Below are 18,598 nucleotides of genomic sequence, written 5' to 3' on the forward strand. Positions count from 1 at the left end.
TGCAGGGAACTGGTGCTTCACTCTCTTGGATTGTGGGGGATGGTTTGGGGGAAGTGCAGGAAATCAGCAAGGGTGGGCAGCTCAGTTGGATTGCAGGGGATAGAGGTGCAAAGAAGCCTAGTGGGGGGAGGGGAGCCAGGAGCCCTGAAATGACCTCCCCTGGTCCAAAAATCCCTCATCTGGGACCAGTCAGGTCCAGAGGGTGCCAGATCAGGGAGGTCCAACTCCTACCCACTCCTTGCACCCTCCCTCGTAGCCAGACACCCTACCCCCAATCTGCCTCTGCTCCCTCCCCCTGGCCAGACACCCTACATCCAGCCTGCTTCTGCACTCTACCTACCACCCAGACCTTGTCTCCTTCCACCCCCCACCTCCCTCCCAGATCCTGCACCCCATCCCTATCCTGCTCCTTGGCAGCCCTGCCATCCACCCTAGCACCTAGCACCACTCTGGCCCTGGCCCCAGCACCCTGCCAGCCACGCTAGCACCCAGCTGCACCCTGTTCCTTGTCCCAGCACCCTGCCAGTCACCCTAGTGCCCAGCAGGACCATGTCCCTGACCCCAGCACCCTGCCACCTGCCTGCCCCAGCACCTTGCCCCAGTACCACGCCACGTGAGCCAGCATCCTTCCATCCAGCAGCACCCTCTCCCCAGCCCCAGCACCCACTTTCACTCTGTCCCCTGTCCCCACCAGCACATTTGGGACCACATTAGTGAGGCTTGGGGGTTTTTGGAGGGTTTATGGGGTTTTTTTGCATCTCACTTGTGTGGCCCCAACTGACTTTTCTGTGGGTCAGTGACCCTGGACTCAAAACAGGTTCCTCACCCCTCTCATAAATAAAGACAATGCTAAAACCTTTTGAGTTTGACATAATATTGTATTTAAAAATGAAGCCAGGCCAACAAGCCCCCAACTGGAGCCAAACCCCCATCTCACTGCAGCATCATAACACTTCTGCACCACCTGACCCCAAATCTGAGCCTATCATACACTGGAACCCACCGTCCTGAGCCTCTTACATCTCCAAACTCCTGCATCCCCACATCCTCAGTCTTCTGCCACAACACTCCTGCACCATCCACACATCACAAATCTATGTCCTGGGCCCATCATACTCACAACCTTCTTGCCCTGAGTCCCTCACATACCCAGCCCAAACTCCTGCACCCTCACATCCACAAGCCCATGGCTTGCTCAGCACCCCAACCTTCCACCTGAGCCCAACACTCCCCAGCCTGGAGCCCCATCCCGAGCCAACATCCCCTCCTCCTGCATCCAAATTCCCTCCCAGAGCTTGTACTTCTCACCCCTTCCCACACCCAAATCCCTCATTCCCACCCCACACATCCTGTCTCAATCTAGTGAGCGTGTATAAGGTCTGGAGATAGCAAGTGATGGAGAGGAGGGGAACAGAGCGGATGAGGCCTCAAAGAAGGAGTGGGGGGGGGTTTTGGGGAAGGAATGTGATTTTCATGCGTTAGCTTGACAAACCTAGGGGTTCCTTGAAATTCTGAAAAGCTGAAAAGGGTTCCTCGGCCAAATGAAATTGGGAAACACTGGTGTAGCTAAAATGGGCTTAGCATAGTGCCCAGAAAATGAAGTGATGTGTGGAACTGGGATATAAGGATCACCTAGGGTTATCCCCTCTTTTAATCATTTTATCCAAACAATCCCCACATAAAGACTTGTGAAAGTGTGAGCTTCCCAAATTAGACATTTGCATAAAAGCAAAATACCTTCATTGTGAGTTCTACCAGGCATGTGAATGCCAAAGCAGGTCATTCAAGTTATAATTGGCTCTAATTAGCACTCCCACCAGCTGCAACATTCTTTACCTTCAGCCAAGTGGCATCCAAAAGGTGAGAATTTTTTTTTCCTGCCTCTGAAATCATTAAGGATATCAGCTCTTCTCTGATCCTTACAAATGACGGATCAGTCTAAAGGAGAACAAAACACACCAGCATAAATGGGGGGTGGCTTTTGGAAAGTAAGATTTGATCCATACAGCGGAAAAGCCTCCTTTTATAGATAAGTAAGAGCAAATTCTACTAGAAAGAGGAGAAAAAAGTAATATATGGAATATAACGGACTTGAGGCTTTTCTTGGGTCTAAACCTAATTCAATAATTTTTTCAGCCAAAGAAATCAAAGGGACACAATGATCTCTTCTTAGTTTCCTCAGATAAACCAGGATCCAGCCAGGCCCCAGGAAGCTAGAGTTGAACATACAAATAGAAAGAACCCAAGTCAAGGAGACCTTGTAGAAATTCAGGGCCAAGTTTACAGTAGGGATGTTATTTGAATAGTCAATTAAACTCATGAATTCTTACCAGTTACTCGACCATTCCCAAGGGGCTCCCTGCCACTCTGTGCTGCTGCCTCTGTATCAGAAGCAGCAGCATGGGGTTCCAGACGGGAGCTGCTCCAAGAGAGGAGCCAGTTTAAAAACCAGCTCCCCTTGCAGACCGGCTGCCTGTTGCCCTGCCTGCTGCCTCTGGTACAGAGTCAGCAGCATGTGGTAGCAGCAGCTTCTGTCTGGAGGGGTGGGGCTGAGCTCCTGGCCCCGGTGCGAGCTGGAACTGAGCTGGGCTGCCTGCCGCCTGGCTCCTAATACACTTTAAATGTAGAGCCACAGCGGGGCTAGGTCCCAGACCTGGTGCGAGGACTGAGCCAGGCTGCTGGCCAGCCTGCTAAAAAAATTACTAGCAAGGAAGATGGGGGAGGGGGAATATGTGTAGTCTATATCATTAACTTATAAGCTTTGGTTTATCGGTTAATTGGTTAATCGACTACACAATTACATCCCTAGTTTACAGAGCCAAGCCAATTCATCACTATTGTTATGATTAAGTCCTCCACTCAGAATGCTGCTGGAGGACCAGATAGGATTGTTCTGGGAAGGGCTTTTGGGAATTTAAAACGTAATTGTCATGGAAGCGCTGGAATGGAAGTATTTTGAGAGTAACAAAGCTGGAGAGAGCAGAGAGCAGATGTTCTCTTAACTCTCCCCTGTTGAATGTCAGGGAGCTATAGGACGGTGCCTGAAATGCAAATACAGCAAAATCCCTCCCTAGAGTCACAAAAGAACACAGCCGTGTTCACACAAAAGAACAACCAGCTGTGCTGGTTGAGCCTGGACAAAAAGGGCACGTAACCCTCTGGGCTCAGTTCTTTATGAACATTATTGACCTTGAACTTTTTGTCTAGTAAGGGTGGACCTGTCTGGATAATAAGGCGCTAGAAATGCCTACACTAGATGGAGCCTCTTAATTGTTCTTCCTCTAGCTGAAGGTCTTAAAGGGCCTTTTAAAAGTGTGTGTGTGTAGGTTGGATCCAAACTATTTTACAGCTTCAGGGAACATCTCCCACTCACCCTCTTAAGATGACAGTAGATAGAACAGGAAAAGACCTGCTAGATCAAGTCCATTTCGTAGCAAGGGAAGGATACTGTTTCTCACTAGGGCTCTTAGCCAGTACTGCCCTAACTCTCCATGTCCTGTTCAGGGACTGGTCATGGCTTTCTGCATAATACCCCCCGAACTGTCCCTGTGTAACAGATTGTTGTTTGATTGATGGAAGGCGACCAGGTGTCTCAGTGACAGGCACCAATGTACATTTCCAAAGGAATAAATAGCATCCCCGGATTCAGCCACTCAGGTTATTTTAGTTTCCAATGCGGAGTGGGGAGAGGAGTAATCTGGCATAAATTGGGAGGGTCCTTGCCTCCCACCCTGTGAGTTTTTCATGGGGGAGGTTTCCCTGTTTGTAAACTGGGTCAAGCAGCGATTGCAAAAGCATTCAAGCTAACAGGCCCAGACTGAAATACAGTCGAATCTAAATTATTCAGGCCCGGTTAAAAAATTAAACAGCCCAACCAAACTTACACCCACCCAGCCCTGCTCTAGGGATAGGGAGACCTCCTCCAGGACTGGGGCTGTAGGTCTCTTTCGTGACGATAGACAGAATAACCTGACCCCCAAGGAGTAATCCAGAAGGGGCCAGAAAAGGCATAGGCAGGGCACTGTGGTGAGCAAGGGCCAGGCAAGAGGAGGGGACACGAGAGGGCACTGGAACTCGCTGGGAAGGAATTCAGACTGACCTCTGTTCAATCATACAGATTGCAGCAGGGCCGGATCCGTGGCTCCTATTAACTGGCACCACTCCAGTGAAATAGATGCTGCAGCACTGATTTGCACTGGCTATGGACCTGTCCCTATTATACAGCAGAAAAGATTTTCACTTATAGAACTGCACCCTCTCCGTCCTATACGCGTTCTCAGGGCTGCTGGAGGAGTGCACTCAGAAATAGAAAAATTAAGGGTGACCAGCAGGTGAAATTAAGGGTGAGCAGCGTCCCATTTAGTCCTGCCCAGGGGCTCAGGGCTGCAATGGGAAGAGGTCTCTCCCCCAGGGCTGAAGCTGCCCTGCTTTGCCATTAGCCTTCCTTCAGCTCTGAGCACTCTCCTGTGCCTCAAAACCCTCCTCCATGACTCCACCCCAAAGCCTACACCCTCAGCCCAGGTCCTGTTCCCCCTCCTGCACCCACCCCCCAGCCCTGAGTCCCTCCCCATACCTGGACCCTCCTCCTGCACCCCACACTCCTCAGCCCCTGTACCCCAAGACAGAACCCTTGCACCCCAACCCTCTGCCCCAGCCTTGAGTCCCCTCCCACACTCAGGACCCCTTGGCCCCTCTCCTAGCACATGAATTTGGGTATGTGCACCAATATGAAGGTGCTGTGTGCCACATCACCTCCACATTAGTGAACATAAGAAAATTCATTCTACTCAGGGGCATGCTTCCCTACAAAGCCCCGATTCCCTGCATGCACGACTAGAAAACCCCCCAGAGAATTTGAAGGGATTCTTATCATTTTAAGACTGTTTTCAATAAACCACAAGCTACTACCGAGTAATGCACTGAGGCCTCACAACAGGAGTGGTGCCCAGCGGGAGAAAACCTGGTTCAGCTCTAGTAGCTCTTCCACATTAGAAACATTTGGCATTGCCATTTGCCACTACGTAGTACCCACCACACAGTATGGTGCTTGTGTTGGCACATTAGCATAACTAAGCTCTTGATTGAAATAATGGTGACTTAGAAGTACAGCCGCTAACAAGGAAGTACTTTTGATCACTACCTCTTTTCAAGCTGTCTAGACCAGTGTTTCTCAACCAGTGGTACAGGTACCCGTAGGGGTACTTGAGAGAAGTTGGGGAGTATGTCAACACAACTGAAATTTGGAGAAAACTGAATTTTTGTTTTAAGTTTTACAGCACTTTATTATTTTTGGACTTTTTACACCCAAAAATTTCATCACCTGCCCAGCTACGATTAAGTTGTTTAAGCAAATGTGTTGCAATGGTAGAAAAAAATGTGTGTGTCTGAAAACTGTAGGTACTGGGGGTACTTATGATTTTATTTTTTATTTTTTGTAAAAGGGGTACTTTATAAAAAAAAAAAAGATTGAGAAACTCGGGTCTAGAACACCATGGGGCTGCCTGGTTGACTCTGGGCCTTTCAGCAAGCAGTCTTCAAAGAGTCAACCTAGAACAAGGTGGGGTGAGTTGTACCTGTCTGCCTTAGGGTGCATCTACACAGCACCCTAAACTAGAAATAAGATACACACTTTGTGCAAATTGCGTATCTTTTTTCGAATCTATTTCAAAATAGCTTACTTTGAAATTTGGTGCGTCTACACAGCGCCAAATTTCAAAATAACGCGCTATTTCGAGCCTTCCCTTTAGACCTGATGCAACAAGGCTTACCGGATGGCGAAATAGAGTGCCTATTATTTCGACAAATATTTCGACTTGTGTAGATGCGGCTTGTATAGACACGGGGTAGCTATTTCAGGATACCTCCGGTCTCCCAAAATAGCCGTGCAGTGTAGACGTACCCATAGGGAGCAGCCTGCTTTGTCACTCTCGGTAGTTTTGGTTCTTGTTACAGTTCTGGATTCTAAGCAATGAACTAGTGTTAGGTTATGACCTTCCTTCAAGTTTACCTAACTTCTTGGCTTGTACACCATGAACATAACATAGCTAAGTGTCTCCTTGATTTAAAGCTGTCAGAGCTGAGCTGTCGGCTTCATTAGGTACCGTTAGAAGTCACTATGTATAGCCCAGCGCAGATGCGCCAAGCACACTGTGCTTTCCCAGAGAGTGCTCTGGCAGCTGACTCACAGGACCCCCATCAATATTTACAAGCCTCTGAAAACTGGAGCAGAGGCTGAGTCTTTAATGGAATGTGCTTTCAGCCAGCACAATTTATTTAAAAGCAGAAAGAGATCTTGCCAATTAAATCTATGACCCTAGATATAAGCAGCTCCTGCTGGTTTGGCTGCTTGCCAGCATGTCAGGTGCCATTGACTGTGGGGGCCAGGAAAGAATGTGGAGATGACTGGACATGTGGGAAGGGACCACAAGACTGTGTAGGAAGGGACCTAGGAGAATGTGGAGCACCTGTCTGCCCACTAGCGCCCCACCACACTGGGAGTGTCTGTTGAGGAGGCTTTGGCTCTGAGTCATGCAAGAGTGAGGAGATAAACAAGGTCGACAGTGTGACACTGTTGCAAAAAAATGATTCTGCGGGGCATTAACAGGAGTGTTGTGAGCAAGACACGAGAAGTCATTTGTCTGCTCTACTCTGCGCTGATTAGGCCTCAGTTGGAGTATTGTGTCCAGTTCTGGGCACCACATTTCAAGAAAGATGTGGAGAAATTGGCGAAGGTCCACAGAAGAGCAACAAAAATGATTAAAGGTCTAGAGAACATGGGCTATGAGGGAAGGCTAGAGGAACTGGGCTTGTTTAGTTTGGAAAAGAGAAGACAGGTATCTAAGAAGGTGTCACAGGGAGGAAGGGAGGAAATTGTTCTCCTTGGCCTCTGAGGATAGGACAAGAAGCAATGGGCTTAAACTGCAGCAAGGGAGGTTTAGGTTGGACATTTGGAAAAACTTCCCAACTATCAGGGTGGTTAAGCACTGGAATAAATTGCCTAGGGAGGTTGTGGAATTGCGATCACTGGAGATATTTAAGAGCAGGTAGAAAGACACCTGTAAGGAATGATCTAGATGGTGCTTGGTCCTACTGTGAGGGCAGGGAACTGGACTTGATGACCTCTCAAGGTCCCTTCCAGTTCTAGTGTTCTATGATCAATCTTGTCTACATGTGTTCTCTCCCCAGACACTACATGGCTGTTGGAGCTGGGGTTGTGGAGTGTAGTGAGGCAGCGTGGCCTCCATCCGAGCCAGAGCGGAAGGAACCTCTCTCTCTACCCAGCTGGGCTGACCCTCCAACAGGAAGTTGGGGGCAGGACAGGAAGTATAAAAGGCAGAGCCTCTAGCTTAGTGGGGGCTGAGCCAGGGAATAAGACAGATGTGTCCTGCTTGCTGCTACATTCTGACCCTGCTGCTGAGCCAGGCAGTGCCCTGGACCTGGAAAAGACCAGAACCAGGGAGGAGCTGGAGCTGATGGGACTGCTGGTGGCTGAATACCCAAACAAACCTAAGGAGCTGATGTGGTGGGACTGCCGGACTATCCTAATTTCCCAGCCATGTTCCCAGGCCTCAGACAACTGTGGCAGGGGAGAGGGGTGTGTGCAAAGAAGGCAGTTGCTTCAAGGCCTGGCAATCCAAAGGGGGCCGGGGCTCCTCGCTGCTGCTGCTACAGCAATAGCGGTGGCCGGAACTCCTGGCCCTTTAAATCACCGCCGGAGTTCTACTCCACACACTCCAAGCTCTGAGGGCTGGGAGGGGAGGGGAGAGAGGGTAGGCTGCCTCTGCCCTGCCCCTTCTGCCCAAGGCCTCACCCCTACCAGGAGCGCATGTAAAGAAGCAAAGGGCCAGATAGACACAACCTCTTTACTTTGATGTAGCTGCCTGTGTCAAAGCGCGGGCCCCTGTGTGCAGACCTGAGGATGCGACACTGTAAAGGTGTCATTCTACCCAATGTCCAGTGTTTAAGCTATGCGCTTGGGTGGCCACCCAGGTGAGATTCTGATGCCTCCCAGCTGATGAGCAGAACGCCCCCAGCAGCCACAGGTGGCAGCATGTGTTTCTACTGATGGTTCACATCTGCACATGCCTGAGTGCATATAACAAAAATTATTCCACACATAGATGGAAAAATTAGAGGAAACACTGCCTATGTCCCCATTTAAATTCACTTTGGCCACGGTGGGCTCTCAGAATCGGACCCCGTGGCTGGCAGACTGCCCCATTCCACGTCAATGTGTGGATATCACTTGCAGGGTTGGCATCTTGACTGGCTTCCCTTGGTTTAGCTTTTGAGGGAATCCTGACAGAGTCAAGCAGTGAGGCAGCATGCAGGGCAGTGGGATGCACTCCATCAGCATGGTGCATTTATTTGGGTATTGCCATTAAATGGCTATTAGCCAGTATGAGTAAGGAATGGTGTCCCTAGCCTCTGTTTGTCAGAGGGTGGAAATGGATGGCAAGAGAGAGATCGCTTATATATATATTCTTACAATTGAGCCAAACCAGGACTGGCTCCTGCCATAAGCAGAATAGCCACATCTGGTTCTCAACAAGGGGTATGTATACCCCAGCGTTACACAAAGATTTTCCATCAGCTCATCTAGATATTTACCTAATTTTACAATAGGCTACATAAAAAGCACTGGCAAAGTCAGTGCCAACTAAACTTTCATACGACTTGTTTATACTGGTCTGTATTATACACTGAAAAGTACAGTATTGATATTCCAGTTGATTTATTTTATAATTCTATGGTAAACATGAGAAAGTCGGCAATTTTTCTGTCTGTGTGTTGGGGCACTTTTGTATTTTTATGGCTGATTTTGTAAGCAAATCGTTTTTAAGTGAGGTGAAACTTAGTGTTAAGCAAGAAAATTGGACACCTCACAGGGGTACAATAGTCTGAAAAGGTTGAAAGCCATCGTCCTAGGTCAGGGGTCTCCAGCCTTTTTAAGCAGGAGATCACCTTTTGAATTTAAGTGCAATCCAGGATGTACCTTAAACCCAAATACCCTTGCCCTGCCTCCTTCGTGCCCCTTCTCCGAGGCCCTATCCCTGCTCACTCCGTCCTCCTATTCTCCCTCCCTTTCACCAGGCAGGGGCAGAGGGTTGGGGCACACAGGTTCTATTCTTGGGCTAAGGGATTTGGAGTGTGGAAGGGGTTCTGAGCTGAGCCTGGGGCAGGGAGTTGGGCTGCAGGAGGGGGTTCAGGGTGCAGGCTCTGTAAAGGAGTTTGGGTCTGGGGGGGGCTCAGAGATAGGGCAGGGGCTTGGGGTGTAGACGAGGGTACATGACTGGTGCAGGAGTTCGGAGCTGGCTCCAGCAGGACACTGTTTACCACAGGTGACTCCTGGGTGGTTGTGCAATGGGGCTAAGGCAGGCTCACCCCTGCCCTGGCCCTGCACCACTCTCAAAAGCAGCCAGCAAACTCCCTCCATCCCAAGCCCTGTGCTCCCTTCTTCCAGTTCTGTGGAGATAGAATACAGGGTGGAAGAAGGGGCACCCTGGCATCAGCACCCCTCCTTTCCCTTCCCTGCTGTGTACCACAAGCAGGAGGCTCCCAGGGGATGGGGGGAAGCTCCCAGGCTAAGGGCAGGAGTTGCACAGTGAGGGGAGGAGCAGCTGAAGTACCAGTAGATCCCGATCGACTGGTTGGTGACCACTGTGACCTAGGTCATCAGGCTACTGAAGGACTAAATCTATAATCAGGGCTCGCTGAACCACGGCGAGTCCGGTTGCCAGCTGCGCTGTCCGGCGATCTGCACATGTGCAGATCACCCGAACCCAGCTCTTCCGGGTTACAGTCTACTCGCCCGTGGCAAGTAGATTGTATTATTTGTCGAGCCCTGTCTATAATGCACGTGGGTAGGCTGGAGGGAGAGGGTGTTTTTCGTTGTTTTCCCAAAACCCTACACAGAGCAAACAATTTCCCTTTTGTCTGCTAAAACTCTCACGATGAGCCTGGAGAAGTCATTAGTGGAGACCTCACCCAACCCAGTCTGTGCCTTTCAGGTTCTGGGGCCTAGGACCATTCTCTGCAGAAATCCAGGGACTGAAACATCCATGTTCATGGAGAGTTCCTCATCTGTTTCAAACACTGACGTTTCTTTCTTTATGGTGGCATCGGTGTTATCACACCTGCCACCAGCTGCCTTCCTGAAGCGTCTCTTTGGGCTTCACTTCTTCACTTCAGCCTCTTTGGGAGGCGGTTCCTTCGTCTTGTGCAGACTGATGTAAATGAAACTAATAGGTTTTAACTGAATAAGTTCAGGATAAATTAGGTTTTGTCTCCACAGAAGCCAGATGGCATGTTGATGTCATTACAGAGCATGCTCCATTAGAGACTAGCGTATTTGTTTATTTACTGGTGAATCCAAAATACTTCTTACTGCATCTTTGGGGTAAAGCACACATTGCACTTGGAAAAAGCCAGGACAGGTTTTGTGATTTTTCAGATAAAGCCAACGTTCCAACTCTGGGCCTTTCCTAATCAAGAGTCACTGTAAAAACAGCGAGCAGACCTGTGGCACCTTAGAGACTAACACATGTATTAGGTCATGAGCTTTTGTGGATAAAACCCACTTCATCAGATGAGTTGGAGTGGAAATTACAGAATCTGGGAGATACATAAAGGCTGTGTCTAGACTGGCAAGTTTTTCCGGAAAATCAGCAGCTTTTCCGGAAAAACTTGCCAGCTGTCTACACTGGCCACTTGAATTTCTGGAAAAGCACTGACGATCTCATGTAAAATCATCAGTGCTTTTCTGGAAAAACTATGCTGCTCCCGTTCGGGCAAAAGTCTTTTTCCGAAAGACTTTTGCCCAAAAGGGCCAGTGTAGACAGCATAGTACTGTTTTCCGCAAAAAAGCCCCAATCGCGAAAATGGCGATCGGGGCTTTTTTGAGGAAAACTGCGTCTAGATTGGCCACGGATGCTTTTCCGCAAAAAGTGCTTTTGCGGAAAAGCATCCTGCCAATCTAGACGCGCTTTTCCGAAAATGCTTTTAACGGAAAACTTTTCCATTAAAAGCATTTTCGGAAATTCATGCCAGTGTAGGCGTAGCCAAACAGCAAAAGAAGTGTAGTAACTTCCCCTGTTTATAGCCTCTAAAAATAAGACAAAGCAAGCCTGCTCCATCCTCTGACTTCAGGGCAACAGTGTAGGCGGGAGCTGTGAAGACCGGAAAAACCCCAGTCAAGAGGGAGAAAGCCATGGGAGAGGTAACATCTGGCAAGCCGGAATCCTAGGAGTGGGTGCCTTGCTGGACCAAGAATGGGAAATAAAGGTGCATTTGTCCTGAACTGTAACATGACAGCCATTAATTTAAATTTAGCAAAAACAGGCTACAAGCCCACCTGGTCCATCAAACCTGCTCTTTTCAGAGAACCAAATCTCTTTGGCTAAAATCAAAGGCAAAAAATGTCTGGACAGGATCTATAAGATTGCAAACCAAAGGGAAAATCAATTTTGGAGCATATAATTCAACTGCAACATTAGTTTATTTTACCTAACTCCTGTAACGCTGCCCCCTTGTTTTGGTGGAGGGCATATATTATTACGTTCCATAATATATTTCCCATCCCGTATCAGTAGAGCCTTGCGTGGATACAAGATTTGTATCTGAATCCACATCTGTATCTGCAAAAATGAGCCGGTGAAATCTGCATTGACATCAGCGGATGCGGATACCTGTGGATATAAAGCGGATATCCACAGATTTGCAGGGCTCTACCTACTGAAACTAATCCTGCTAGTGTTTATTCCATGACACTGACTGTTGCCCAACTGGGTCTGTGCCATAGATACGTGAAAAATGCCATGCAACTAGTAAGATAAATGGCTGTTGCTGTTTTTCACAAACTCAGGAGCTGCTGAAGTGCTTGTTGGCCCATGCAGTCTGCTGGTTCCTAATTGGCTTCATTTTTCATATTGGCAGATGGCATTTCTGCGAGACAGTACGTAACTAATGGAGAAAAGCGAGCTACATCCCAAACATAATCCTCAGTGCGTCAGGGCAAGGCGATGTTCTGTCTTTGGTCAGCGGTTATTAAACATTCATTTTTCTCTACTTTCCATATTCATGGATTTCTTCTCCAGTGCATACCTCCCTGGGATATTGATGTCCTGCCATGCTGGCCTGGGTTTCAGCAATAATATTTTAAAACAGTGCAAATATATTTGCAGAAATTAGTCTGCCAACTCAGGAAGAGTCCTGGGAGCCAAGCCCACTCTTGAGACAGTCTTGTGCCATGAAATGAACGGTGTACTGCAAAAAATGTGGCAACAGCCATCCTGCGTTGTCTTTAAGGACATACATGAGCCAGGTTTTGGAGATGGAGAATAACAATGACTTTGCCCTTATACACTTCTTTAATCCCAGGATCACAAAATGCTTTACAAAATCAGGCAAGGTCATTAGTTCCTGTTTAACAAATGGGGAAAGTGAGGCACAAGGAGGATGAAGGGTGTTGTGTCCAAGACAACGCAACAAATCAGAGCCAGCCATTGAATCCTTTACCATCCAGTCACTGTCTTGCTGTCTCCTAGGATGAACACATGCCTGTCTGAGTTGGTTAACGTTTTTCAAATGAAACTTTTCGTTGTTAAAATGTGCCCCTTCTCAAGAAGAACGGTTGACTTTTGTTCAAACTGTTCCGGTGTTTACAAAACGTTCATGACATTTTTGTCAACAAACCAATGATTGACAACCTCTGGTTTTCTGGCAAATGAAAAATGTTGAAAACCTTTTGCATAATGATTTTGTTTTACAGTTTTCACCACAGTTTTGTTTTAGCCTTGCAAAATAGAAACAACTTTGACATGTCAATGTTTTACCAGCATTTTTCTCTTAAGTTTTCAACCAGCTCTCTTGCCTCAAGGCTGGATGGTGCCACAGGCCCTAATTCTGATTCTGGTTCTGATTGAAAGTGGAACAGAAGCTGTTTAGATTAATCCCTGGGACGGATTTATTTCCTGGGGTGCGATCCCTCGTTCTGCCACCTGTATGAAGGTGAGAGTCTGTGAAAGGGAAGCAAACCGATGTTGGTTAGCAAGATTATAAATCAGCAAAGGAGAAATAATGTCTTGATAATGACGGAAATCCCAGTAACCAAGCACTGCCTAATTGCTCCATGGTAGCATTCAGGGAGAATGTTTAGAGGCTGGGGAGCAGTGTTCCCTCTAAGATGGGTGCTTGGGCAACTGCTCAGGAGAGATTCAAATGCCACCCAGCTGATCAGCAGAGTGCCCATAGCTAGCTTTGTGTGTCTCCTGGTGGTGCACAATCACTCATGTCTCGGTGCACAAAGAAAATTTTATTCTGCACATGAATGGGGAAAAATCCGCACATGGATGGAAAAGATTAGAGGAAATATTGCTGGGGAGTCTCATTCTGTCTAAGTCAGGGGCACAAGGCTACAGCTGTTGTGGTTCTTGTCACTTGCCTGGACTCATACCTTGAAGATCCCTAGGCATGCGGCTCGTTCCACTGAAGGAGAGGGAGATAGAATGTAGTTAACAGGAAGGAAGGGTAGTTGATAGGTTGGGCAGCTTGCAGAGTTTCACCTACCTCCATAGAGCCTGATACACCATTGCCTGTCCCACATATCAGGCCCGTATGCAGGAATTTCTGTGGGGGGCAGGAGGTGCGAGCTGAGGGAAGGGCTAGTGGCTGCCCCACCCCCAATCCTGCTCCCATGGCCCAGCCTCGCCCCTGGCCTCTCTCCTGGAGGAGGAAGAGAGAATCGGCCAGCTAGAGCATAGGAGAGGGAGGCTGGCAGTGCGCTGCTTCACCCTTTCCTAGACTGGCCGGAATCAGCCCCATGGTGGACCATGAAGGACCGTGGAGAGTGCGTTTGCACCCTTCCCCCGCCCCCCTGCATATGGTCATTTACCCCTCTCTAGTTTAAAGGTCACTAGAACAGAGTAATGGAGTCAGATCCACAACGTCCTTTCTGCAACAAACAAAATGTTCACATCTTATCTAGGCCACTTGCCTCTACCTCCGCCAGGGCTTTGGGCTTCTTGGCAAGGGCAAGAGCAGGTGTATATGACACATAGTTCCTCTGGCCCCACCTGCCTGCTTGCTCCTTCCTCTTGAGCAGCCATGTTAGTGGAACAGACAAGGATCCCGCACCCCCAGAGGTGCTCACAGAACGGGGTTCTTGGATATCTTTGCGGACTTCCAGACTAAGAAAAGGTGTTTGGTAACTGAAGCAAGGTAGCTCACTCTAATGTCAGGCTTTCCACTCTTGACAGCATCTCCTTCGATGTCTGCTTGGGAAAAGTAGCCTCAATACTCTCTGTTCCTCAGCTTGGCAAACACCGGTTCTTGCCTGCCACACATGAGACATTGGAAGGTGTGAAGAAAATTCCCATTCATGTCGGGCTGAGAGAGCTCAAGCAGCTAGAGATAAAGAGACCAGCCAGAGGCCATCCTCTTGAGGAGGTAGAGAGGGGTGGAGACAGATTTTGAGAGAGTGACAGGAGAGCTAGGACGTATATAAACACATGCTCATGGAAACACAGACACACGCACACAGGCCTTGGTCTAACTAGGAAATTACACTAAAGAGTTCCTACTTTTGGGCCACGAAGGCTATGTCTACACTTGAGGCTTCTTGCGTGAGAAATATGCAAATGAGACTAAGTGTGGCATATCACCGAGCCTCATTTGCATACCTAATGAGCCACCATTTTTGCAGAAGAGGCTCTTGTGCCAGAAAGCGCTGTTTACACTGCCCCTTCTTGAGCAAGAATAACCCTTTTGCGCAATGCTGTTATTCCTGAAAATAATCGGTGTAACGGCATTGTGCAAGAGGGTTTTTGTTGCGCAAGAAGGGGCAGTGTAGACAGCTCCTTCTGGTGCAAGAGCCTCTTCTGCAAAAATGGTGGCTCATTAGGTATGCAAATGAGGCTCGGCGATATTCCACGCTTAGCCTCATTTGCATATTTCTCACGCAAGAAGCCTCGAATGTAGACATAGCCTCGCAGTTCAGCTGCCATGGATGAGATTTTGTGGATAAAATTCCATTTTAAATAATACTTCTCTCTCTCTCTCTCTTTCCCCAGATTGCAGCTGGACAAATACAACAAAAAAATTCAATTACTATTCACTCGCAACTTTAAATGAGTCCACACTGGCCGTGTTCTTTCTCCCTGCCCCTTTGCGCCTTCCCACAAACATTCAGGCAAGCCAGTCAAAAGCTCGTGAATGCCAAAGTTGCACCTGTATATTTCTGTGGCATGTGCTTGCATGCTTTCCGATCAGGGAGTTGAAAGGTAATCACACCTGTCTTACTTTGACCAACCCTAATTTACCAAGACAGTTTGAATAGCAAAGTTATGAATCATGTTTGTGATTTATAGAACACTGCCACAGTCACCAAACCCTTTGGATGAAGGAAAATAAAATGAGAGGAAATTGTCCCTGAATGTCCCTCAAAGGGGAAAAGAGGCAAATTCGGTGGGTAAACTTTATATTTTGGATTAGTCACTTGGTTCTTCTATGAATGAAGAAGGGGTTAAGGAATGACTGCCTACATTGTTTCTCTAATATCCTCTGGCATCACTGCCAGCACTGCATCCCACAGGACAGAGGAGCCGATTTATGGAAGGCGGCACTTATCGACTACTAGAAGATGGTAATTCACAATGAGGCTCTTCAACGTTGTAGCCGATGCATGTGAGGTGGGAAACGGGACTGCTGTTGTCATTTCTCCCCATTCCGTTCCTGCCTGCTTTATCCTCACTGGTTCCAGGAAAGCCCCTTATTAATCGAAGGTTAAGTAAATGTCACATCCCTCTCTCCTCTCCTGGATGAGCTCAAGCGTTGTTTCATGAGCTGCTTAGTCTGACATTAATACAGTTCTGGAATTTAAACATCTGGGACCTTTGGAATGGCAGGGCTGTGAATGAGGAGACCCAAAGGTGTCAACTGCAAAGGATGGAGCAAAGCCGTGTTTGAATGGGTGGAAAATCCACAGCTGGAGAACAGTTTGGAGCTGACTTGCCATCGTCCTGATACTATTCCAGTTGTAGCCTCAGTTTGGGGACATGCCCCCTTTGCTTAGCCTTTGCCTAAGGCGGTAGTTTGGAGGATCAATATGCACATCTGTTCCGGTGCCCAGCCCCCCAAATTTCCCGGCTGAGATAGATGCAACTCAGTGTGGGGCAGAGGGAGCTCAGCAAGGTCAGAGGGGCAAAGAACAGCTCTGGAGCATGGATCAAAGGGCACTGAGGGAACAAATAGATGCTTCCTCCCTGCTCCATCCCTCTTTAGGACCTGACAGGATGGAAACAGGATCTGGCCCGCCTTACGTTCAAATCCACCCTACCCCAATACTCTGGGCTGCCAATGTCCTGCAGCCCAGCGGGACCCTCGGGCCTGCCACAGCGCCACATGCCGCTCAAAGTGACCAGCTGTTGGTGGAGAGTAAAGATTTCCCACCTACAGACCTACTTTCCCCTGCAGGAGGGCTGGGTTGTCCCACCAGGGAGTACATGAAGTGCTCTCTGAGAGCTCTGCCACTGGCGGTCCTGCGTCTTTTTTGCCTGTGTTTGAAAGGGTCTCTCCAGAACCATTAGCCTCTTCTTGCTCCAATCCAGTCTGAACGTTGTTCACTTCATCACAGGCCTCTGTACCTCTTTCCAGGTGCTCTGTCTCATTGTGGCACACCTCGCCTGGTTTCTTGTCCCACTTCTGCATGCCTGTCCTCCCTGGGGCTACGTCTAGACTTCACGCCTCTTTCGAAAAAGAGCATTGAGACTACAACCTGTACTTTCGAAAAAGCAAGCCGCTTTTTTGAAAGAGAGCACCCAGGCAGTCTGGATGCTCTCTTTCGAAAAAGCACAGTTTGCATTACATTCATATGTGTTCATTTTTTAAATTGTATCCTTTGGCATATATGGTTGTGACAATTTTCTTCCACGATTTGATCTGAGGAAGTGGGTCTGGCTCACAAAAGCTCATCACCTAATAAACCATCTTGTTAGTCTTTAAAGTACTACATAGTCCTGTTTTTTTTTTTTTTTTTTTTTGAAAGTGCTGGCATTCTTCCTCGTAAAACAAGGTTTTTCCGCAGTCGAAAAAACTGCCACATTCTTTCAATTTACGTTCGAAAGAACGCGGCGGCAGTGTAGACGCAGGGGAAGTTTGTTTGAAAAAAGGCCACTTCCTTCGAAAAAACCCTGTAGTCTAGACACACCCTGGGGCAGCTCCTGCCCCATTCCACTTCCATCTGCTGCCTTCGCAGACCAAGGGAGCTTCATGTAGCAAATCCACATGGTGAAGAGGTCCTGTGAGTGAGCACCATGCTACTGTGATGGGTGCGTCTACCCAGCAGGGCTTAACTCGAAACAAATTACACAAATTGAGCTACATCCATTTCAAAATAGCTTATTTTGAAATTGGGAGTGTCTACACAGCACTTATTTCAAAATAGAGCACCCTTCCTCTGACTTCCCTTACTCATACAATGAGGGTTACAGGAGTTGGAGTAAGAAGTCCTCCAGCTTAACAGTATTTCAACATTATTTCGAAATAACTGCCTGCTGTGTGGACACAGACTAAGTTAGTTCGAAATAATGTTTCTGTGTAGACATACCTGACTAGGGCTTGCCATTTACTCAGACTGCAGGGTCATGAATCCGTCATGTAGAATCACTAAACCTCATTGGCATTCACCTCAGAGCCTGTCCCTGACAAAAAGCCAGAAGGGAGGAGGCCAGTCTGTGACCATCCATGTGGGTAAATACATTCTCTCCAATGCCAGGGGCACAATGCACATTTGACTGAACTATTGCTGTGCCGGTTGGACTCCTGTCTGACTCTTACACACAATTTCTGGAAACAATCATGCACGGCCTTGACATATGGATGAAGATGATTTAATCCCGTGGTGTCCAACATGCTAGCCACTAGTGGCTATTTGGCCAGTTGAGTGTGGCTAGTTGGTTTGAACAATGTGGCTAGGACACCACAGATCTAACAGGTCTTTTCCTTTTCAATTTCTTTGATTCTGCTCACTGAAGTTACACCGTGAGTTTCTGTTGGGGGATGGTATTTTATTTCCTTCCCTGAACTATTGTGTACAGGTTCTGTGTATGTTACTAAAGAGCTGCCACATTACACTCCAGAAGTGACAGCATTTCAGGGATCTCTAGCCGGAACCCTCCTGTGTGGTTTGTACAGCTGTTTGCTGAGTTTGTCATATGCCTTTGAGATCTTCCACGTGCAACAGGAAGCTAAGATTCTAGTGCTCAGTGAAGTGGCTTTGGAGCGGAATGGGGCCTGCCGGTTTGATTTAGGGCAGTGGAATCATTTTCCAATGGGGTCTCTAATTACAAGCAAAATGTAGTTGAGAAGAAGGTACACAAAACTGTTTTTCTGCTGTTTGTTTTGTCAGCGTTTCTGTTTTGTATGTGAAGGATAATAGGTTAGGTGCTCCAGCTCGAACACGGCTGCCAAACCCAGGCAACTGGCAGTCAGGTTTAAACTGCTATCGAAGAATGCACCTGTTCGTGGTGCCGTTCAGCTGTTTGATGCAAGCAGTGACTCGTGGGGCCCGATTCCTCGCAGTCAGTCATTCACACCTGTGCAA

General features: G+C 48.0%; 1 protein-coding gene across 5 annotated transcripts in view; it reads left to right on the forward strand.

Annotated features, from left to right (window-relative positions):
• LOC112543886 (uncharacterized) overlaps positions 1 to 16,976 on the forward strand; it is a 40,234-nt gene extending 23,258 nt beyond the window's left edge. For 3 of the 5 annotated variants that reach the window (XR_003087173.2, XR_003087175.2, XR_003087176.2), the window contains 2 exons: positions 12,852 to 13,008; positions 15,069 to 16,976. Coding sequence is in view for 1 of the 5 variants with exons in the window: in XM_025179055.2 (XP_025034840.2) it covers positions 7,186 to 7,871 (686 nt within the window). In the remaining 4 variants the exon portion in view is untranslated. Of the gene's footprint in view, positions 1 to 7,185; positions 9,197 to 12,851; positions 13,009 to 15,068 lie in introns of those variants that run through there. The other 2 variants (XR_003087178.2, XM_025179055.2) reach the window with 2 other exon arrangements.
• The last annotated feature ends 1,622 nt before the right edge of the window (positions 16,977 to 18,598 follow it).

Source organism: Pelodiscus sinensis, chromosome 16 (genome assembly GCF_049634645.1).
Source record: "Pelodiscus sinensis isolate JC-2024 chromosome 16, ASM4963464v1, whole genome shotgun sequence".
Lineage (NCBI taxonomy): Eukaryota > Metazoa > Chordata > Testudines > Trionychidae > Pelodiscus > Pelodiscus sinensis.